Source organism: Pomacea canaliculata, linkage group LG11 (genome assembly GCF_003073045.1).
Source record: "Pomacea canaliculata isolate SZHN2017 linkage group LG11, ASM307304v1, whole genome shotgun sequence".
Lineage (NCBI taxonomy): Eukaryota > Metazoa > Mollusca > Gastropoda > Architaenioglossa > Ampullariidae > Pomacea > Pomacea canaliculata.
This window is the reverse complement of record NC_037600.1, coordinates 6,652,560-6,676,381: the sequence shown is the minus strand read 5'-3', so window position 1 is coordinate 6,676,381 and position 23,822 is coordinate 6,652,560. Positions and strand designations below refer to the sequence as shown.

The 23,822-nt window shown below is 38.9% G+C and overlaps 2 protein-coding genes across 3 annotated transcripts; both read right to left on the bottom strand.

Annotated features, from left to right (window-relative positions):
• Window positions 1–77: 77 nt before the first annotated feature.
• Window positions 78–11,041, bottom strand: LOC112575025. Its single transcript, XM_025256514.1, has 15 exons — window positions 10,940–11,041; window positions 9,205–9,295; window positions 8,826–8,966; window positions 8,203–8,403; window positions 7,788–7,922; window positions 7,368–7,568; window positions 7,060–7,194; window positions 6,711–6,905; window positions 6,387–6,498; window positions 6,047–6,101; window positions 5,183–5,833; window positions 4,340–4,521; window positions 3,666–4,199; window positions 2,017–2,399; window positions 78–615 (listed from the first exon to the last, which is right to left on the bottom strand). The coding sequence occupies exons 2-15, from the start codon at window positions 9,281–9,283 to the stop codon at window positions 194–196; spliced, it is 3,426 nt and encodes a 1,141-aa protein (XP_025112299.1). The 5' UTR covers window positions 9,284–9,295; window positions 10,940–11,041; the 3' UTR covers window positions 78–193.
• Window positions 11,042–12,036: 995 nt separating this feature from the next.
• LOC112575026 lies at window positions 12,037–23,273 on the bottom strand. Of its 2 annotated transcripts, XM_025256515.1 has the most exons (16): window positions 23,116–23,273; window positions 22,242–22,351; window positions 20,892–20,999; window positions 20,435–20,569; window positions 19,999–20,199; window positions 19,551–19,685; window positions 19,009–19,209; window positions 18,634–18,768; window positions 18,290–18,484; window positions 17,943–18,060; window positions 17,610–17,649; window positions 16,613–17,266; window positions 16,084–16,262; window positions 15,391–15,924; window positions 13,729–14,111; window positions 12,037–13,346 (listed from the first exon to the last, which is right to left on the bottom strand). In XM_025256515.1, exons 3-16 carry the CDS (start codon window positions 20,986–20,988, stop codon window positions 12,931–12,933), a joined length of 3,423 nt encoding a protein of 1,140 aa, XP_025112300.1. In that variant the 5' UTR covers window positions 20,989–20,999; window positions 22,242–22,351; window positions 23,116–23,273; the 3' UTR covers window positions 12,037–12,930. The 2 variants fall into 2 exon arrangements, with proteins under 2 accessions (XP_025112300.1, XP_025112301.1); XM_025256516.1 differs by lacking the exon at window positions 18,290–18,484 and having other exon boundaries at window positions 23,116–23,269.
• Window positions 23,274–23,822: the final 549 nt, after the last annotated feature.

The following is a 23,822-nucleotide window of genomic DNA, read 5'->3' as shown; positions in this document are numbered from 1 at the left end:
AATTAAATTGTATTTTTCTATGTTCAACATTTCAATATTTCTTTCTATACACATTATTGAAGAAGAAGCACCATGCATCACGGGAAACATTTTTAATGAAATGAAGTGTGAACAAAATGCTCTTTCAAATACAAGTACATGCCTTTAAGACTTTAACAGAAAATAATCCTCCTATTCACATTCTGCTACATAACTATGTTTCTGGATGAGATAATGCTGCGTCCTTGACCCAGATGAGCTGAGATGTACAGCTGGTGACACCTCGTAGTCTCATCCACTCTAGCGGTACATTTGACGGTCTTTGCCCCTCCACATAAACCACAACTTTTCTTTTAAGGCCTCGAAAATGTGTTGCATTTGAAATCCACAAATGATGGCCAACGATTTGAGATGAGAAATCACTCTCTGCATTGTTCCCTACTTTTACGCTAAAGCCAAACTTTTGAAGAATTTTACACAATTTTGTATTATAAAGGTCCGTGTCCTCACAATCTTCATGCTCAAACAATAACAACACGTCAGTCAGGTGAAGTCTCGGTGTCGAGGCAGTTTCCCAGTTTGAAGAATTCACTGTGGCCGTAGAGGCGGTCTGACGGTTGTCACCGATGTCTCTCGCTACAAGAAAAGACGTTATATGAGAACTTTATATTACACTGGTCAACACTGAAGTTATTACTGACTTTAGAAGGTCCTAACGTGTAGTCTGTTGGTGAGCTAAACACAAATTTGACCATGGCTTTTTTTTATTGCCTCTTGTTTCAAAGATATTTGATATGATTGATAATATCAACACCAATATATTATAGTTCATTATGTTTCACCCTGTAAATATACCCTGTAAATATAGACTGTAACATCCTTAATAAAACTACAATGACGTAATATTGCGTCACATTGGATAATAACGTCATGCATGCGTCATCAAGCTTTTATTGTGTTAGTCTCTTATGCAATGCAGGACTTATGTCAGGCGGCTGTTGAGGTAAGCTGACGTCAGCAGTGTTCTATAAATAGCCCAGTCAGAAAGGTTGACCATTTGAAACATTTTAGTATTATTAAGTAATGAATTAATATTACTGACAATATAGAAGTATGGAGAGCTCACATAGGTCTTTAGTATAACATATATACATGTACAGTGGAACCTCGGTTAACGAACTTAATCCGTTCTGGAAAGCTGTTCGTTATCCGAAATGTTCGTTATCCGAAACAATTTTTCCATAAGAAATAAGGGAAATAGATTTAATTGGTTCCCAGCCCCTGTTGACTCGCTAATATTTGAAAGTTACAAGCTATAAAGGTATGTTTTAGTGAGAACAGTTATAATGCAATATAAATGGAGTTAAATAAACATAAAAACATTAACGAAAGCATTTAAACATCAGAAAACTTGCCGTTTTGACAGCGTAGGTGGATGGAGGTGAGGGGAGGAAGGGGTGGAATTACTGATTCCCCCTCCATGAGCACACGTGACATTATAAAATCGGGGGTGACTCCCCTTTTCTGTAGCTTTGAGGTTAAAGGAACAAACTTGTCCAGTGTCTGTTCCTTCTGTCTTTTTTGTAAAACTCTTCGGTAATACGACATCACATATCCGACAGACGCATGCCACCTTCACACTTTGAAATCATTTCCTTTTTCAATTCATTTGTTGTCCGCTTCCTTGTGATTACCTCACTACTATTAATTGCTCTTAATCTTCTTTGGAGCCATTATTGAGGATTATCTTATTAAAATAAAGCACACAAATCACTAAATAAGAAGGATGCGCATAGATAAGGAACGACAGATCGTAACTGTGTCTCGAGCGCGAATGATGACATGCTGGTCGGTCACGTGTGGTTCACGTGGCTGTTCGTTATCCGAAATTTTGTTCGCTATCCGAGACAAACTTTTAACGAAATTTTTGTTCGTTAACCGAAAAATTCGCTATCCGAGGCGTTCGCTAAGCGAGGTTCCACTGTATTAATAAAACAAGTCGCAGTTGTCAATTAAATGCAAAGTAGTCGTACACACCATCTGTTTCAAAACCTAAAGCTTTCAGTAAGGTGATGACGTCATGACAGCACTTTTCACACGCAAATGGATAACCATGGCCGTGACCTTGTACACCATGTCCATGGTGATAGACATACTTGACTGGCAGGCCCTCTGTAGGGGCCACACCTATGTTGTCAGGATCCCACTTGACAAGATTTTTGCATCCGTTCTTCTGCGCTAGCATCAACACATTCTCATCCCGAAGTATTGCTGGAGGACAGGAAACAGTCCTGTGAAAATGTTTCTCATCCCAACCGTTGGGAGTTTGGTGAGTAAGGCAGCTGGCCGCCCAGAGATGCAATTTTGGATTGTCAGCAACTAGTTGCTCGCAAAAGGACTTAAACAGTAGTTGATCTTCTCTGTTGGAATTAAAACACACATACACAAAAAAATGCTTTTATATAGTTTGTGAATGTAAACGAAAGACCGCAATAAGCATTTAAGACATTGTGTAGAACTCCATACAACACGCATCTTAATACTGTAAAGTGTGAAAGTTTGCAAACAAACTAAGTCCTCAGTTTTAAAAGTCACATATTTAACATTCTTTATTGTGGGTGTGTTAGAATTTTACTTTTTTTTAAAAGAATTAATCTATCCCAACAATATAGTCTACTTACGTAGGCAAACAGCCTTTACTTTCCTGTTGCAATGAGTTCATTGGAAATATTTCTATGCTGAACCTATAAAGAAAACCTAATTGTTTTCTTGTCAAAGAGTTTTTTGGGACGTTTTTTTCCCGATAAGCTATTCACATATTATTTCATATGTTATCCTATTGCTAATTATATTCTTGGACTCTAAACACTGTATCCAAAGCACAAAATTGATTAGCTTACTAAGTGAATCAAATACTTATCATTACTTGTACACTATCCCGTGCTCGTACTAGTGTATCTTTACCCCGAGGTGAAGTCAAGTAACCACCACATGATCGACGACGACGTTTGTTATTGACCTTAAGTTCGACCCACAGTTGATACAGAATTTGACAAAAGTAATAGTTTTCTAATGGAGCTGTTAACAACAGCACCTTAACACAACTACATACATACATTTATGGCGTGAATAAAAAAATAGAAATAAAGCTTCATTTAAAAATTTAACCTATGACCTTTAGTGCTTGCTTGAAACCTCACTATTTTATCGAATATATTTTGTTGTCAACGTCCATGTCTAGGAAAAGTAGACGTGACCATGTCTGTATATGCGTGTGCGGACGAGACCGGACTGGTCATGTAGTAGCTTTAAGTAAGACGGAAATAATCCTCAGCTAAAGTCTAGAAGGAAATCTTCAACCTGTTACCAGGCAGACTATTTCAATACACAAAAGTGCTTTCCACACAAGCCTTTAGAGAAACTTATGTAAGAAAGACGGATTGAAGCGGTTAGATAAAGCTGGGTCCAGAGGACGCCGGTATATAGCAGACACATGGCCATTGTTTGGACAGAGGAAAACCCTTCATGGCTTTAACGAGATACATTCTTTTCACCTTTCCTCACCTGTGCGGCATGGATAAGCATATTGTCTTCCTCAGTTTCGCACTGACTTGTTGCTGATTTACTAAAGTCTAGTGCGTGTGTTGCGTTTGTTTGTTCAGTGGCATTCCTGACTGAAAGCTTACCTATAAGGGCCTGCATCATCAACAAGTATGAACAAGCCGCCTGAAGCTGCGAGATATGTTATTTTCTTGATGATCTTTTTCATCTCTTTTTTCTCTAGGTCCACTTCCTCAAATATCAGTTGAATATCTGTTTTTGTATTTTTAGTCTCCACTTTGATCGATTGCGGACACACTTGCAGGTCTTTTGGTGCGTGTGACTTGTCCATTCTTTTTGAAAATTCTGTCAGCATCCCATATAGAAACTTTGAGGATGTTTGATTCTCCCCCCACGTACTGAGCACACAGACCTTGTGGCCCTCTGACAGCCACTGTTTCCCCATCAACACCAGTGAAGTGGTTTTGCCTGACCCTGGCGGTCCGGACAGAAAGACACGAGGTGGCGCTGCAGTCACAAGTTGCTGATGTTCAGGGTGGATGATGGCGCCGTTGAAGAGTTCGCCTGTCAGACTGACGGCCTGTTGCAGTGAGCTTGGTGTACACACACGACGACCGTCAGGCAGCGTCAGGTACGGTCTGGTGGCGACACCACAGAATCTGAAATTAAATGAAAAATACTGTTCGAACAATTTTATTATTCCTTCATATAAATCTTGTATGTTTATTGTGAAGTGTGTGCGAGCTCGTACGCACGTGAGCCCATAAATGTTAATTTGCTTCCTTTACAAGATTCTCACCTGGACAAAATCGTCTGGTAGTTATTTTCACTGAGGATAGGATCAGTCGACGAGCCCGTAGTGTGACGCTGTAGCCACACATGTAGCTGGTCGACCATGTTGTCACTGTGGAGCTGGTCAGCACACAAACACTCCCCGGAGATGTCAAACAACTCTGTGAGTCCAGTACAGTGTCGTAAAGCCTGACGAGCACACAGAAGCACATGTAGCATATCAAAACTTAATGATTTTATGTGTAATTTTACAATTATTAAAATCAGATGAGTATCTTTTGCAATACAAAAGTCCACCTTTTTCTGTCTAAACTAGACTACTGCAACTCTCTTCTCGCTGGCTGTCCACAGTATCTCATCCACAAGCTTCAGATAGTCCAGAACTCTGCTGCTTGTCGTGTTTACCAGACTCACAAAGGTGAACATGTCACACCACTTCTTCACTCTCTTCATTGGCTACCAGTTAAAGCTACAATACAAGTTCTCAATTCTACGCTATAGCTTCTTTAAAGGCTCCTCCCAACCACTTTACTGAAATCTTGTCTGTCCACACTCCTGCCCCAAACCTTGGCTCCTCATCAGACTCACACATTCTGTCCTCCCTCCCACACAGTCACATACGGACAACGGACGTCCTCCCTCTGTGTTGCTAAGCAACGGAACTCTCTTCCACATCACACTCGCCACTCGGACTACAAGGCTACATTCAAACCGTCTCTGAAAACCTACCTGAAAAAAAAAACGACCCCGTCATGAACATAAGAAGAAATTTACAAATAAACTTAAAAATTATAACAAAAATAAAATAAAAACCCAAACAAACAAATTTTCTGATATCAAAAAAATTTACCTCCGCTTCGCATTGATGTTTTCCCAATATTTCTTTTAAGAATTTCAGAGAGAGGTTCGGTAACATCAATGTTTTACGTATTGTTGTATCAGGCCTCACATCCGCCATGAGATGCTTCAACATGCGCTCCGCTCCATCCAACTGTTTGACAGCTTCACGTAAATCCTGTACAACCCTCTCATTGTCTCTTATCTCTACCCCCATGTCTGCTGTACAGACAGACGCCTTCACCACCACAACCACTACACCGTACTGTCGGTGGACGATGAGTACATCAAAGTTCTCATAGTCCTTGTCACGACGTGTGAGGTCAGAGGGCATCGGCAGCTTGTGGTGGGCAAACTGCTCGTCAACACTAGCCAGGTAGTCGTCACAGGTGAACTGTGAGAGGACAAACATGGCCTGCTGGTCTCTGTCCGCCAGGTGGCGCAGACAGTTGAGGACGTGCTGGATGGCGTGGTCGTGCCTCAGTGTGTCGTCTGGTGCGGCTTCCATGACAACGACCTTCTCACCCGCCACCTCAACCTTTGTGTAGGTGTTTCTGTTGATGTAGAGTGAAGGCACGAAATAGCAGGCGGTGAGAATATCTGGGTACATGGTCCGGATGCTGACTGATAGACTTTCCTGCAATCTTTGTGTCTGATCGGTAGCCTGAAATATGTAACGAGACTTTAAGATTGTGAGACCTATACACATACCTTTACACTTTCGCATGCCCACGTTCTAAAGCGTACTATTACCAAACAACTATTCGTGTTCGTTTATGCATCAATAGATAATTCTACTTAGTTTCTTATTCTATTAATGCATAAATATCTGCCCGAGTTTCAGTCACCAGTCGTCACATATACAGGAAAATCTTACTTGGATAGATATGATTGGCTGTTTTTCTTCATAAGTTGACAATGTTTTATGTTTTCTGTAATGAATAAATTAATCAACAATTAACCAGTATTTCATTAACAAGCCAACTAGCTCCCCTTGTCACCCAAAATGTTTTGTTTACATTAGCTACTAGAATCATATTAACATAAATAATAAATATGATTTTCTGCAGAGGAAGACATGATTTTGACTTATATAAAATTAACTTTTGGTTGCATAGATTCTGATTTTATACATTTTACAGAGTAAATAGCCTGACACTGGTTGTTTTGACTGGCTGTAGAAATTTAACAATAATTGATTACAATCACTCACGTACTTTCTGAGTCGATGTCTGCGGTACAGTATGACACCCACAACGATCAGCACCAAAATAAATAGTGGGATGAGTACTGCAACAACCACAGACACGCTGTTGTTACTTCCTGAGTCTGAAATTGATAAACTGACCCTTAAAAGGTTATAACACATGAATAGTATTAACCACTGCTGTACTGCATAATATTTTTAAATATTACTATTGTATCTCAAAACTAATTTCTTAAATATTGTTCCGAATGTTTATGGGAAATCGCTTTACCTCTAGTCAGACATGAGAAGTTAAGTAGTTAACATGTCAACAAATCAAATAAGGTAGAATTACCTATAATAAATGCACAGAATGAGGCATTATTGGTAGTTCTCTGTAGCTGGCACAAATATTTTCCAGCGTGGCTGTCATTTGCTCTCGGAATTGTGAGGGCGAGGCGGTCAGTCACCGGGCGGCTGAACTCTAAACCCGATGTGACGTCACAAACCAGGTCGTCGTGTTGCCAGACACACTTCAACACATCAACACCTACAGCACAGACAGACAACAGCTAGTAAACAGGCACACAAACGTTTCTATGGTTGTAATACTTCTTTATTTATACGAAAATGACAATGTATCTGTAATACTTAGCAATATAAGCAGAAACTAGAACTTTCAATTTCTCAAGAGCGATTTTTACCTTGCCTATGCTGGTCACTGAAGTGGACGATGTTAAAGTTTGTTTTTGTTTTGTTGATGTCGACACCAAAGTCGCAGGTTAATGTTGCCGGCTCCATCAGCTTGACAGACGGGATGTCACAGGAGGTCGCTTGTCCTGTCACAGAATGACTTACACTCCAATACTTTCTACAGCGATCTTTAAAGGGGATTGTGAAAAAGCAAAACGAAAGGATTACAAAGAATACAGCAAAAACATATGTAACAACTTTAACATGATGTAGTGTACCCTCTGCTCCCGAACTAAAATACTTGCACAGCTGCAGTTACCTCGGTCGAGTCTGAACACACAGTCCTCGTAGTCACCTGGTGCAGCACCTGCCAGTTGACAGGAGTAGGTACCCGTATGACTGGCTGACACCTTGGGTATCTTCACTGTGGCAGTGTTCGTTATTCTCCTGTCAAACTGGTAGTCACGTGCGGTGTTGCATGTCAAACTGCCTTGGTCCCAGGTACAGGTCAATACCGACTCTAACAACGACAAGAATGACAGAATTTTAATAAAAGATACCTCTGAAAAATATGTACATGCTGTATTATATATATACACATAAAAAACTTTATTTTAAAAATAGTATTTATGTATATACGTGTGTAGATCGATTAAAGGCAAAAATAATTAAGAGTCGTACAGTTATTTTAGCTTCTTCACACTAAAACTTGTTTTTTGAAAAAGAATAAATAAAAGACCTTGGTAACCTTGACTTGAGACATGGTATATAGTAAAATCTTTTTTACTTTCTCCGACATTTTCAGAAAAGTAACATGACAGCCAAGCCGGTGATCCCAGACTCACTGATGGTGCATCACAAATTGTTTTAGTGCCTGTAAGATAATAGAGAATAGAAAAACTGCTTTATTGTGCTAATCACTTTTGAAAACATTAGAGTTTGATCACTTGTTAAGTATGAAAGTGCTTTTGATTCAAATGTTATGTAGAGAAAAATCAAGGTTATTTAAGAGAAAACTATTGTACCTGACAAAGACAGCCCAGTAAACAGGTGGACAAATAAAAACAAAAATTAAGACCTTATACAAAGTCGATACAAGGAAACGTTTCACCACTACGTGTACGACATAAATTTTCTTAGACCTTATAACTCACCTGATTGGATGCTGAAGTCACAGGTACTTAGTTGACCAGAGCTGTACCCAGCCACCTGACACGCGTAGGTTCCGGTCTGATTGGCAGCAGCTCGCGGTATGGTCACAGTTAGCTGGCGAGAGATGGACATGGTGTGTTTGTAGCCGGGGGCAGAGTAACAGTCCATCTGTCCTCCCAGCCACCAGCAGTCTAAGATGGCGTCTGGACATGCACATAGAAATGGGAGAAGTTGTTATTTAGCAAATAATTTGACGAATGCGCGCAATTTCTACCATTGTTACAGAGTCCATCTCATTAGAAAAATACGGTGAATCTGTTATTTTTCTTTGTTTTTTTGAAAGAGACCAGTTTGGGATAATATTTTTGTATACTGACAAGGTGGCAGGTTTGTACTAGCAATATTATTCGGGAAGAGATGAACGTTCACAAAAACTTACTGCAAATCTTATTCTTATTCTTGTGCGACAGATATATTCTACTGTACTGAAAGAAAGACAGATGATTATAAACTTTATTAAATACTACATTTAAATATGATTAAGCAAGAAGAAAGCAAGATCTTTGAAACCGCGAAATAAGAAAAAGAGAGCTTGATATTGAATATTGTATCCTAATGTACACACCTGGATTTTTACTGTCTTTGAACAGGTACACAGACACATCCTTTCTGCTCTGGCTCATGTCTTCAGGAAAGTGACAGGTTAGTGACGCTTTCATTAGTGGTTTGACAGAAGGCACGTCACATGTTACTTTGCCGTCTGAAACTGATTTTACAAGCAAAGTAAGAAACTTAAAAAAAAACACATCCATGAACTCTGACTGTTTTATTGTTGGTCTGATGCTGGTGATGTTAATGACACTGATGATGACAATGAAGAGAAAGAGTAGAGGGAGAAAGGAAAAGATGATGATGAAAACGAAAAACAACTGACACCTATCTCTGTAAATGTTATAATCTTTTTTTTTCAAAACATTATGTCTTGCAGTGAAATTAATATTTACCCTGCCCAGTTACTCTGGAAATAAATCTGAGTATAAACCCAAGGATAAGGAAATGCCGCCTGGGGACCATCGCTCCCATGGGAGGTTGTATCTGCAAAATACAACAATACCATTACAATATAGACAGCTATAATGTTAAATCCTTTATTGCGGCCCGTGAGCCTTAAAGGAGCAACAAATACACTAAAATTAAACTAAATGTTACTTCCTGGTTCCAGATGACTGCAGTCAGGCATCTTTAAATGTTAAATAGAATAAATAGCCTTAAAAATGGGAGACATTCGATTTTTTCCCAGTGAGTGGCCATTACTGTTTGCACCCTTTTTTTAATCAGTTTTATTCATATTCAAGGCACTGTATATAAAGTTTACACCTACAGTCAGGTATCTATAGTTCAGCCCTGCCTACCCGTACAACAGCTAAGAATATATCGTATGAAAACGCCGCTAAGGTTTTAAATATTTCACTGAACTGCTGTTGTTATGTTGGCAAGCTTGGTCATTAAACTCCGGTAGTTTTTTCTTTGTACAGGTGTGCCCTACTTTACACCACCTCGACAGTATCTGATGTTACGTAGACTCATTCTACACAATTTTATCAATGACAGAGATTTTTTAGTTCTCCTCTGCCCACCCTATTACCCACAGAAAATTATTTCATGGCTCTGTACCCTAGGATACAGACTTGAAACTAAGTCCGGTAAAAAAAAAATTAACAATCCCCTTTTGTTTGTTTAAGCCTTCTGATGTACAACTTTATATCTGACATTGAAACATCATCGCTCGCTCTGACAACACACAAAGCTCAGATAAGCTGAGACACTTTTGTCTATCTCTCCTACCCTACATAAGCTCCTAGTTTGCTGAGTGGTAGAGCTGCAATGCATACACCCCTAAATGCTGGCACGTGACGTGTACCGGGTGTATTCTGTGCAACATCGGGTTACTGCGCAGTGAGCGGAGTTGACATGAAGCCTTTAATCATTTGAGTCACAATCGATAAAAACATTTCAGCAGCTTTTGTAACATGACCTTTTTGTGAAACTCCTTGACATAGACGCTTGTGACCTTATGACTAGTCACACGACCTGTCTAGTCTTGCTTTGAGCTGCACATTCTCCGACACTTCTTACTAACGAGTGTGTCTGAACCGCGCTATAGACGTTGTGACCTTATGACCTGTCACACCCCTTGTCTAGTCCTGTGTGTGTGTGTCTGCACCGCACTATACATCAGTGTTCACACATACACTACAGAAATATTGCTACAAGTCATTGTGTCAACCTTGAACCTTGTATTAGCCACACAATTTTTTTTTCCTCTTTTGACACTTAAACAATGAAAGAGAAGATTAGAGATTAAAAACAACTCCTGCATGTTCGTATGTTTATTCACAAATTCCAATCAAAAGCGTCGCTTATTATATCGAAATTAAAAAATAAAAATTCTAAAGCATGAGTTGACGCATTTTTATGCGTGTCGGCAGTAATTTTCCAGATAATTCATTTTTTTGACACCTGGTAACGACAAGTAGTGGGGTGAGTTATTCACAGCCTTGTTGTGTGACCTGCATACCCGGACGCTCTGTTTGTTATCAGGTGACGGGTGTGTGGCAACAGCGAGTAGATACATTTGACGATCCTGTGCTTGTTGTAGCCATCATTACAGTTAGAATAACAACTTGTTAACACACGTGGATAGCACTCAGTACCATAAAGCAGGTCGACTATACTCACCAACGCTTGGAGGAGAGTATTTAGAGAGATGAGTGCTTCATGTCAGACCGGTCGTTCCATCTAGGTGGAGGTGAGACGTTGCTAACGTCAGAACGGGAAATTCACGTTGAGTAGACGTTAACATAATCGTTTGTCGCCCGCCATTAAGGTGAGAGGTCTAGGTACTCTAGGAGCTCAGATAAAATTAGCAGGGTTTGCCATCAGGGTTTTCCTTTTTAATTTCCCCTTCTTAATGCACAAATACCGATTAGTTGCCTTGGGTTCATTACCCCTAGTTGCACCCGTGTCTTTGCCGCTTTGGGAGGGACTCAACGACAGTAACATATGGTCGACCCCACGTCTGTACCAGCCTGCTGTAGGTCCGGGACTGATGATGATGATAATGATGAGTAGAAGACCGACAAGCTGTATTTTCATTTGCTTGGCGATTTCATTGAAGACTTTTGAATGAAGCTTTTCATGTCTACAATTGTGACTTGGCATACATACTACACATTTGTGAAAATACTATAAATGCATAAGAAACGTTGGAAAAGACAAACGTAGGAAATGAAGAAAGAAAGGGAGATTTAGGCTTTTGAAGCATAAAATATAAATGTTTCAGTTTGGTGATAATTTTTTGGTTTGCTAGATTTGTTGGGCAGTGGCCTCGAACTCTGTAAGTCTGTGTATGGTGAAGATATTTTATGTGGTGGTTTTATGAGGATGATGTCAGAGTTATAAGTGTGTTGTGAGGAGAGTACAGACTGGTATTCATTGCTTAGTTTGATTTACCGGCCAATGATCTTAAAATGTTTCTTTCTGAATGTGTTTAAAGTCTATGATGATGTTTATGAGTTGGAGACATTGTGTGTGAGTGGATATATTCCAAGAAGACCTAGGTATGCTGTGTATGTATTTTTATGTATAAAGCTCGTTGTTCGTGTCTTTACAAAAAGTCATTTTTAATTGTTGTTGTTTATAGTTTTATTGTGTTCTAAACTAAGTAATTATAGTTACAAATGCCTACACCATTTGCTGGAGCTATGCTAAAGCAATAGAGAATCAATCATCAATCAATCAATCAATCTCTCGTAAATAAAGAAAGAATTAGGGCCTACCGGTATAAGATATCTTTAATACAATCTGTCTCGGTCTAAGGCTTGATAATGGTTAGTGTTACTTCTGTTCTTTACTGGCCCAAACGCAGGACTTTCTCGCCTCTTTTATGATGGTTATATTTCTCGAAATTAAGAAGGATTACATGTATCTTCCAAAATATCACTAACAAGCACAATCGCCTGTTTCTTTCTTCATTTGTTCTGGACTCGTTTCTTCAGGTTTGTGGTTTGTTTTAATAGTTTGCAAAGTGCTTTGAGATTCCACTCTAAGAAAACAGAGAACATATATTTTACTGGAAATAAGAACAAATATAAAAATTAGTTATAAATTTTAAATGAAGAATAATCTATAAATTAAAAATAATTAAAACAATACCTTGTAAAGACATTTGAAAATACAAACATCATTAGCAGTATTTTTCTATTACAGCTCGTTGATACTGTGACCATTCTAATGAGGATATATGCTGTGGATTTGTAGTGCTTGAATAGGCTGGCTCCTAAGAACCTAAAAGAGTTTACCTCTTAAACCTGTATCCAGATCCAGATATATGCTTTACCATTACTGATGACTATGACTTATATAAAAATTAAAGTTCTGTGTTTCAAAGAAAATACAACAGAAGTGCATGGTATTTGAAGTTTCAAAAGAGCTACGCCTGAAAGATCAGACCAGTCTCTCTCTATTTCACGCCCGTCAGAAATGTCTCTGTTATAATAATTGAATTGCATTTTTCTATGCTCAATATTTCAATATTTTTTCTATACACATAATTGAAAAAGCACCGTGCATCATGGCAAGAAATACTGAAAAAAGAGAACAAAGTACACTTTCAAATAAATGCCTTTAAGAGTAGAACAAAATTCACCTAATCACATTCCGATACATGACTATGCTTCTGGATGAGAAGTTGCTGCGTCCTTGACCCAGATGAGCTGAGATGTACAGCTGGTGACACCTCGAAGTCTGATCCACTCTTGCGGTACATTTATCACACCTCGCCCCTCCACATACACCATAACTTTTCTTTTAAGGCCTCGAAAATGTGTTGCATTTGACATCCACAAATGATGACCGACGATTTGAGATGAGAAATCACTGTCTTCGTTGTTCCCTACTTTTACGCTAAAACCAGTCCTTATAAGAATTTTACAAAAAATCGTATTATAAATGTCCTTACAATCTTCATGCTCAAGCAATAACAACACGTCAGTCGGGTAAAGTCTCGGTGTCGAGGTACTTTCCCAGTTTGAAGAATTCACTGTGGCCGTAGAGGCGGTCTGACAGTTGCCACCGATGTCTCTCGCTACAACAAAACACGTTATAGTAGAAACTTATTTTATATTACACTAGTCAACACTGAAATAATTACTTACTTTAATAGGTCCTAGTGTGTAGTATCTTAGTGAGCTAAACACGAACATGACAATGCCATTTTTTATTGGCTCTCCTTTATACCGTCATGCACACGTCATCCAGAGTTTATTGCGTCATTCTCTTAGGCAATGCACTAATGTCAGGCGGCTATTTATAGCCCAGCCACAAAGGTCAACCATTTGAAATATTTTAGTTTTTATTAATTAGTATTACTGACAATATACAACTATCGAGAGCTCACATAGCATTTAGTATAAAATATATACGAGTAATAATTAAACAAATTGTAGTTTCAAAATGGTAGTACATACCATCTGTTTCCAAACCCAAAGCTTTCAGTAAGGTGATGACGTCATGACAGCACTTTTCACATGTAAATGGATAACCACGGCTGTGACCTTGTACATCTTGTGCATGGTGATAGACATACTTGACTGGCAGGCCCTCTGTAGGGGCCACACCTATGTTGTCAGGATCCCACTTGACAAGATTTTTGCATCCGTTCGTCTGAGCTAACGTCAACACATTCTTTTCCCGAAGTATTGTTGGAGGACAGGAAACAGTCCTTTGAAAATGTTTCTCATCCCAACCGTTGGGAGTTTGGTGAGTAAAGCAGCTGGCCGCCCAAAGATGCAATTTCAGATTAATATCAACTAGTTGCTCGCAAAAGGACTTAAACAGTAGCTGATCTTCTCTGTTGGAATTAAAACAATCATACACAAAAAATGCTTTTATATAGTTTCGTGAATATAAAAGAAAGACTGCATTCAGCATTTAAGACATTGTGTAGAGCTCCATACAACACGCATCTTGATAATGTAAAGTGTGAAAGTTTGCAAACAAACAAATTCCTTAGTTTTAAAAGTCAAATATTTAAGATTCTTTATATTGGCTATGTTAGAATTTTACTTTTTTATTCAAGAATTAATCTATCCCAACAATATAGTCTGCTTACCTAAGCAAACTGTCTTTATTTTCCTGTTGGAATGAGGCCATTGGAAATATTTCTATGCTGTACCTATAAAGAAAACCTAGTTGCTTTCTTGTCAAAGATTATTTTTGGACGAAAGTTTTTTCCCGGTAAGTTCTTCACATATTATATATGTTATCCTATTGCTAGTTATATTCTTGGACTTTTACGACTGTATCGAAAACACAAAATCGACAAGCTCACTAAGTGAATCAGATACTTATCATTACTTGTACACTATCCCGTGCTCGTACTAGTGTATCTTTACCCCGAGTTAAAGTCAACCACCACATGATCGACGTTTGTTGTTGGCCTTAAGTTCGACCCACTGCGATCATACAGCATTTCACAAAAGTAATAGTTTTCTAATGGAGCTGTTAACAACAACAACTAAACACAACTACATACATACATTTATGGAGTTAATAAAAAATAGAAACAAAAATGCATTTGAAAATTTCACCTATGACCTTTAATGCTTGCTTTAAGCCTCACTATTATATCTAATATGTTTTGTTGTCAACAGCCATGTCTAGGAAAAGTAGACATCAGCGTGTGTGTGTATGCATGTGCGCGCGCTCACGGACAAGACGAGAAGTCATGTGGTAAGACGGAAATAATCCTCAGTTAAAGTCTGGAATGAAATCGTCAACCTGTTACCAGGCAGACTATTTCAATACACAAAAGTGCTTTGTACACAAGCCTTTAGAGAAACTTCTGTAAGAAAGACAGATTGAAGCGGTCAGAGATAGCTAAGTGTGTCCAGCGGACGCCGGTAGATAGACACATGGCCATTGTGTGGACAGCAGGAAAGCCTTCATGGCTTGTTACACCTAGTCGGCCCGTGCGATACATTCTTTTCACCTTTCCTCACCTGTGCGGCATGGATAAACTAGTCGCATATTGTTTTCCTCATGTTCGCGCTGACTAGTTTCTGATTTACTAAAGTCTAGTGCGTGTTTTGCATTTGTTTGTTCAGTGGCATTCCTGACTGAAAGCTTACCTATAAGGGCCTGCATCATCAACAAGTATCAACAAGCCGTCTGAAGCTGCGAGATATGCTATTTTCTTGATGATCTTTTTCATCTCCTTTTTCTCTAGGTCCACTTCCTCAAATATCAGTTGAATGTCTCTTTTTGTATTTTTAGTCTCCACTTTGATGGATTGCGGTAACACTTTCAGGTCTTTTGGTGCGTGTGACTTGTCCATTCTTTCTGAAAATTCTTTCAGCATGGCATATAAAAACTTTGATGATGTTCGATTCTCCCTCCACGTACTGAGCACACAGACCTTGTGGCCCTCTGACAGCCACTGTTTCCCCATCAGCACCAGTGAAGTGGTTTTGCCTGACCCTGGCGGTCCGGACAGAAAGACACGAGGTGGCGCTGCAGTCACAAGCTGCTGATGCTCAGGGTGGATGATGGCGCCGTTGAAGAGTTCGCCTGTGAGACTGACAGCCTGTTGCAGTGAGCTTGGTGTACACACACGACGACCGTCAGGCAGCGTCAGGTACGGTCTGGTGGCGACACCACACAATCTGAATAAAAATAAAAAAATATTGTTTAAAAATTCGTTTCTTTGAATTGTATTTATTACTTCATATAAATCGTTTATGTTCATGGTTAAGTGTGTGCGAGCTGGCACGTTCGTGAGCGCATAAATGTTGGTGTATTTCCTTCCTTTATAAGATTCTCACCTAGACAAAATCGTCTGGTAGTTATTTTCACTGAGGCTATGTTCAGCCAACGAAGTGTGACGAACTCGAAGCCACTTCTGTAGCTGGTCGACCATGTTGTTACCGTGGAGCTGATCAGCACATAAACATCCTCTACAGATGTCAGACAACTCTGTCAGCCCAGTGCAGTGTCGTAAAGCCTGACACACAAACACATAAATCATTTTAGAAGTCAAACATTTTATGTGGAATTTTGAAATTATTAAAGTCGGGCGTGTATCTCCTGCCAAACAAAAGCCCACTCTATCTGTCTAAACTACACTACTACAACACTCGTTTTGGTGTCTGTCCACAGAATCTCATCCACAAGCTTTAGGAAGTCCAGGGCTCAACTGCTCGTCGCGTTTACCGAACACAGTCACATACGGACAACGGACGTCCTCCCTCTGTGTTGATAAGCAGTGGAACTCTCTTCCTCATCACATTCGCCACTCGGACTACAAGGCTACATTCACACGCTCTGAAAACATATCTGTCAAAGAAACTTTACCTTCGCTACGTCTTGATGTTTTGCAAATATGTCTTCAAATAATTTTTGAGAGAGGTTAGGTAACATCAATGTTTTACGTATTGCAATATCAGGCCTCACATCCGCCATGAGATGCTTCAACATGCGCTCCGCTCCATCCAACTGTTTGACAGCTTCATGTAAATCCTGTACAACCCTCTCATTGTCTCTTATCTCTACCCCCATGTCTGCTGTACAGACAGACGCCTTCACCACCACAACCACTACACCGTAGTGTCGGTGGACGATGAGTACATCAAAGTTCTCATAGTCCGTGTCACGACGTGTGAGGTCAGAGGGCATCGGCAGCTTGTGGTGGGAAAACTGCTCGTCAACACTAGCCAGGTAGTCGTCACAGGTGAACTGTGAGAGGACAAACATGGCCTGCTGGTCTCTGTCCGCCAGGTGGCGCAGACAGTTGAGGACGTGCTGGATGGCGTGGTCGTGCCTCAGTGTGTCGTCTGGTGTGGGTTTGATGACAACGACCTTCTCACCCGCCACCTTATCGTTTTCATATGTGTTTCTGTTTATGTAGAGTGAAGGCACGAAATAGCAGGCGGTGAGAATATCTGGGTACATGGTCTGGATGCTGGCTGATAGACTTTCCTGCAATCTTTCTGTAGTCACATCGGTAACCTGAAATATATAAAGAGCTTTTAAGATTGTGATACCTAAGAAGCACCGTTACACTGTCTCGTGCGCACACTCTAAATCGTTCTACTTCCGAACATTTATTCTTATTCATTGTTTCTGTAGTCACATCGGTAACCTGAAATGAGTAACGATCCCTTCAAATTATGATAGCTAATTCGTAAATACAGTGTCAGATATACACTCAAAAGCGTATCTAACCAGACATACATGTAACTATTTTGATTCATATATACATCAATTCTAGCTTGATTCCCACTCTATAAAATGATACATGTGTTCCCAAGTTTCAGCCGTTACTCATTATAGATAGAAGACTGAATCTTACCTGAATAGGCAACATTGGTTGGTGTTCTTCGTTTTGCGCTCTGTAATTAATAAATTAATCAGTAATTAATGAGTCTTTAATTAACAAGCCAACCAGTTGAATTGACCGATAAACGTATTTTGTTATATTACATTTCAATGCAGCTACTAAAGTTACATAATATTTAAAGGTGTAACAAGCTTTCCTGCAGACGAAGAAATGATTTTTAATCGTTTAAAATTTTAGGTTGCTTAAACAGGTAATCATTTCGTACATTTTACAGAGAAAATAGTCTGATATTAAAAGTAATACTTTCTTGTAAAATTTAGGCAATTTTTTATAATCCTCACGTACTTTCTGACTGATAATCTGAGGTACAGTAGGATTCCCACAACGATAAGCACAAAGACAATTAGAGGGATGAGTACTCCAGCAACCACGGACACGTTACTGTTTACTCCTGAGTCTGGAACTAAAGAACTGTCCTGTTTATGTTATTAAACAGCAAGAGCGTAAAAGGACTACTGTTTTACATAAAATTTCTTTTAAAAATTACTAATGTATCTTAAGACAATAAACTCTTCAAATACTGTTTTGAACCGTCACGAGAATAAAATCTTTCTATCTATCGTCAGGTGCTATACATAAGAATAGACCATATAATTTTATTAAGCAATTTTAAGGAAATAAATTAAAACTACCTATAATAAAATTACAACGTGTGGAATTATCTGAATATTGCTGAAGATGACACAAATATTCTCCAATGTTGCCGTCGTTTGCCCGTGCAATTGTGAGGGCGAGACGGTCAGACACCGGGCGGCTGAAGTTAAAACCCGATGTGACGTCACAAACCAGGTCGCCGTGTTGCCAAACACACTTCAACACATCAACACCTACATCACAGAACAAGCGCATACGAATGCTTTGTTATACCTGTATTATTTTAGTGATTCTGTATGAAAGAAAAAATTAAATTATGTAGAGTGCTTCTGCTTAATAATATTAGGAGACTTTACTTTGCATATCTCAGGAGTGATTTTACCTGCTTTATTCTGATCACTGAAGTGCACGATGTTAAAGTTTGTTTTCGTTTTGTTGACATCGACAGGAAAACTGCAAGTTAACTTTGCCATCTCCATCGACTTGACAGGAGGGATGTTACAGAAGGTCGCTTGTCCTGTCACACAATAATTCTGAGGAACATCAGTAAAGAATACTGCGGAAAGGAGAAAAAAAAAGAAAGAAAAAGAGGAGTAAAGGGTCTAAAATAAACTCTCACGAATTGAACGATTATAATATGATTCAGTCAACTTTTACCGCTTAAGCAAAAAAAAAAAAAAAAAAAAAAAAAAAAAAAAAAAAAAGAAAAAGAAAAGAAAAAGAAAAAGGATATACAACCTTGCAAATATTTCAGTACCTTTATCAAGATTAAATACACAGTCCTCGAAGTCACCTCGTGTGGCACCTGCAAGCTGACAGAAGTAAGTACCCGTATGACTGGCTGACACCTTGGGTATCTTCACTGTGGCAGTGTTCGTTATTCTCCTGTCAAGATGATAGTCACGTGCAGCGAAGCATGTCCATTCGCCTTGGTTCCAGGTGCAGGTCAAGACCTTCTCTAGTTCAGACATCAATGACATAATTTTATTTATAAAAATACGTTGAAAATAGATACAAATGTTGTATAATAATAAATAAACACTGATTGTATAAGGTTTGATTTATATGCATACATGTTTTAATAATTTGTATACCGTTATCAGCTAGAGGCAATTAGACATCAAGACATTCTAATTGACTGACTGACATACAGAAACAGATAAATAAAGAAAAAAGGACATAAAAAATCAAAATAAATATCGATGTACAAAGCTAAAGTTATCTCAGCGTAAAAATTAACTTAAACTAGTTTACTAAAAAAATTGAAATGAAAAAAGATAACTGTGCTTTTTACAATACCTTGGGAACCTTTATTTGAGACATGGTACACAGTAAAATCTTTTTTACTTTCTCCAACATTTTCAGAAAAGTAACATGACAGCCAAGCTGGGGATCCCTTCGTCACGGATGGTGCATCACAAATTGTTTTCGTCCCTGTGTGGGATCAGAGTATAAAAGGATAAGAATTTAATGGCAGTTTTCTACTAATGATCTTAAATCATTAAGACCGGATCGTTTTTTAAAAGTAAAAATGCTTTTAAGCAAATATTTTTGCACAATAAATAAAGGGCATATAAAAGTTAGCTAACTGTACCTGAGTAAAAATACCCCTGTTAACAGGTGTTAAATTCAGAAACACGTTTATGTGTCCTGACATGGGATCTGAGCTCGAAATTTACAATCCTGTGCTTGCAGGCAAGCAGTTTACTTTTACTAACTGAATTTTCTTAGACTCTGTATAACTCACCTGATTGGATTTTAAAGTCACAGGTACTGAGCTGACCAGGACCGTATCCAGCCACCTGACACGCGTAGGTTCCGGTCTGATTGGCAGCAGCTCGCGGTATGGTCACAGTTAGTTGGCGAGAGATGGACTTGGTGTGTTTATAGCCGGGAGCAGAGTAACAGTCCACCTGTCCTCCCAGCCACCAGCAGTCTAAGATGGCGTCTGGACAGACAGAAAGAAATGTGAGATTTGTTAATCAATTCTTTTCGATTTCAACCGCTTTATTTTTATTTTATGATAAAGTGTCTGAGCACACTTGACTGTGTTTCTGTGATAAAGAGCGCTGATGAAAAATGTTCTTAAATACTTCGTTTAAAAAAAAAAATTAAAACTAGATCTTTGATTTTGCCAAATGAGAAAAAGCTAGATGTAACATATTGTGTACTAATGTACACACCTGGATTTTCACTCTCTTTGTACAGGTACACAGACACATCCTTTCTAGTCTGGCTGATGTCTTCAGGAAAGTTGCAGGTTAGTGACGTGGCCTCTAGCGCTTTCACAGAGGGCACGTGACAGGTTACTCTGTTGTCTGGAATTGATTTTACAAGTAAAGCAAGAAACTCAAACAAAAACACATTCATGAGCTGTGGCTGTTTTGTTGTTAGGCTGATATTGGTGGTATTAATGACAGTAATGATGAGAAGGAGGAGAACGAGAAGAAGTTGATGATGATGATGATGATGATGATGATTATGATGATGATGCAAAAACCTCCCTGACATCTGCAACTGTTGTAATCCTTTTTCTCAAAAGATGCAGAATATATATATATATATGAGAACATAGATTATATGATATTAGTGCGAAAGGAAACAAAACAAATTATGTCTGACAGTAAAGGTAACAGTTACCTTGCCCAGTTACTCTTGAAATAATTCTGAGTATGAATATAACCACAAGAAAATGCCGCGAGGAACGCCGTGCGCTACTATTGACCATCGCTCTCATAGTAGTTTAGTCTGTAAGCAAAAACAATATCATTATATTAAATGTAAACATTTATAATTTTACATCTTTGTTCCAGATGACAGCATTCAGGCATCTTTAAAAGTTACCCTCCCTCCAGCAGACTTAATAGAAATTAAGATAGAAAAGTTTGTAAATAAGTACTGGAGGACATTTGATTCTTTATAAGACACGTAGTAATGAGCACAGACTAAAGAAAGATATACGGAAGACACATATGAAACATATGGCGAAGAGAGATCAAAATCAAAGAAAATTGCAAATTATGTGAAACTTCAAAACTTAAATAAGTAGTAGGTCGGTCAGAGAGAAACACAACTCAAAATTTGTTGGCGGATGTCAGAGGTTTATTACATTGTCTGCTCATTGCTACTAATATTACCATGACACAGCCAATACAAGTCATAATTGTCTAGTATTTCTCAACACTACCAAACTGAGTTTTCACATCAAGATTAATATTTAATTTTTACGAGTGCTGCTTGTCTTGATTACAAGATCGCAGGCGATTAAATGTCTTCCAAGTCATCAAGGAGCGCTACAGACTTTTTTCTAACCCAGTGAGTCAGCATTACTGTTTCCACTCTGAGTTCTATTGATGTTAATGGCCTGGTAATGTGAAGCTTGGAGATTCCGCACTAATGCACTATACAAGTATTGTTATTTTTTCAGCCGCTATCAACAGTTAATGCACGCAATCTAGGCAAGGACCTAGACTTTCCTCATCTACCCGATATTAGCAATGCCTTATGACTTCATTCTCGCAGTTTATGTGTCTTACCTGCTAGTCTTCTTTGCCCAGTCCCTTGTAACCTAATCTACAGTTTGCACCTACACTCAGGTAACCTATATAACGATTGCCTGCTCTCATGACAGGGTAACAACGCCGGTCAAAGCACTCAAAGGGTCTATTCCTTCTTTGTACAGGTGTGCCTTACTCGACACCACCTGTACAGTCTAATATTAACATACAATCAGTCAATGGTAAAGGTTTTTAAGTTCCCCTCTGCACACGTGGAACAATGTAGCACAAGTAGAGATGTAAATGTGTAAACATGTGATTATACTTCATTAGTCTGTACCCCAGGATAGAGCAAAACAATTAACACATTTAACAACCCTTTTGTTTCGGGTATCAGATTTACAGCTTTAAGTCTGATAGTGAAACATTATCAACCACTCAAGCAGCACAGATCAGATAAACTGATATATGTATATTAATCCATCTCTCCTACCCTAATTCAGTGTAGGCCTAAATAAACGTCTCGTCTGCTGCATGGTAGAGCTGCATTGCATACACCCGTAAATGTAGGCACGTGACGTGTACCGGGTGTATTCTGTGCAACTGGAACACACGACACATCGGGTGACAGAGCAGTGAGCGGATTTGACATGAGGATTTAATCATTTGAGTCACAAGCGATAAAAACACTTCAGCAGCTTTTGTAACATGACTGTTCGTGAAACTCCTTGACATAGACATTGTGACCTTATGACTAGTCACACGACCTGTCTAGTCTTGCTTCGAGTTGCACAATCTTCGACGGCTTCTTACTAACGAGTGTGTCTGCACCGCTTTATACATCAGTGTTCACACATACACCACAGAAATATTGCTACAAGTCATTGTGTCAACCTTCAACCTTGTATTAGCTACACAATTTTTGTTTACTTCATCTTGTGACACGTAAACAATGAGTGAAGATCAGACAATAACAACTCCTACATGTTGGTATGCATATTCTAATCAAAAGCGTCGGCCATTGTATGGCAACTAGAAAAAATATTTTCTAAAGCATAAGCAGATAGACAGGCATTTGACTCATTGTCATGTGTGTCGACAGTAATTTTTCAGATAATTCATTTTTTTGACACCTGGTAACGACAAGTTGTGGGGCGAGTTATTCACAGCCTTGTTTTCTGACCTTCACACCCGGACGCTCTGTTTGTTATCAGGTGTCGGTGTGTGACAACTTCACAGTGAGTAGAAAAATGCTACGATCCTGTGCTTGTTGCAGCCATGATTACAGTTAGAATAACAACTTGTTAACACACGTGGCTAGCACTCAGTACCAGAAACAGGTCAGAAAGCAGGTCGACTATACTCACCAACACTTGGAGTGGAGTACTTAATGAGATGATTGCATGATGTCAGCCTGTTCGTTCGATGTAAGTCACTTGAGTAAGAACGGAAAGTTCCTGTTGAGTAGACTTCCTTCCTTTCGTGTTTTAAAAAAATTGAATGCTCATTTTTTTTCTGTCTCCGGTGACTGTGGCAGTTATTAGCAGGGTTTCCGGTTGATGTTTTTCTCTTGATAAGCCTGTTTAATTTCCCCTTCTTAAAATGTTACATTACATATTAATTACCTCGGGTTCAGTAACCCCTAACACCTGTGCCTTTGAATCTTTGGGAGGACCTCGCCGATAGTAACATCGGGTTGACCCTGTAATTGCTTGCTTCAGGTCAGGAACTGATGATAATGATAAGTAGAAGACCAACAAGTTGTTTTTTTCTTTAGCTTGGAGATTCTATGATAGGCGTTTGAATGCAACTTTTCACAGCTATGACAACATCAACACTACACATTTGTGAAAATGCTATAAATGCTTAAAAAACATTAAAAAAGGGCAAACGTATAAAATTAAGAAAGAAATTGAGAATGTAGGCCTTTGAAGCATAAAATTTCAATCTTTCTCTTTCAGTTTGGTGATAATGTTTTTGGTTTGCTAGATTTGTTAAGCAGTGGAATTGTACTCTGTAAGTCTGTGTATGGTGAAGATATTGTATGTGTATTGTAGAGATGATGTAAGAGCTA

Excerpts from the sequence above, each read along its gene's own strand:
- LOC112575025 (XM_025256514.1), bottom strand. The coding sequence starts at position 9,283 with ATGGGAGCGATGGTCCCCAGGCGGCATTTCCTTATCCTTGGGTTTATA. Across the intron at positions 6,906-7,059 it reads CAGTGACCAGCATAGGCAAG|GTGTTGATGTGTTGAAGTGT; the intron begins GTAAAAATCGCT and ends TCTGTGCTGTAG. Across the intron at positions 4,522-5,182 it reads AACATCAATGCGAAGCGGAG|GCTTTACGACACTGTACTGG; the intron begins GTAAATTTTTTT and ends TGTGCTCGTCAG.
- LOC112575026 (XM_025256515.1), bottom strand. The coding sequence starts at position 20,988 with ATGAGAGCGATGGTCAATAGTAGCGCACGGCGTTCCTCGCGGCATTTT. Across the intron at positions 20,200-20,434 it reads CAAAGAGAGTGAAAATCCAG|ACGCCATCTTAGACTGCTGG; the intron begins GTGTGTACATTA and ends CTGTCTGTCCAG. Across the intron at positions 17,267-17,609 it reads AACCAATGTTGCCTATTCAG|GTTACCGATGTGACTACAGA; the intron begins GTAAGATTCAGT and ends TATATATTTCAG.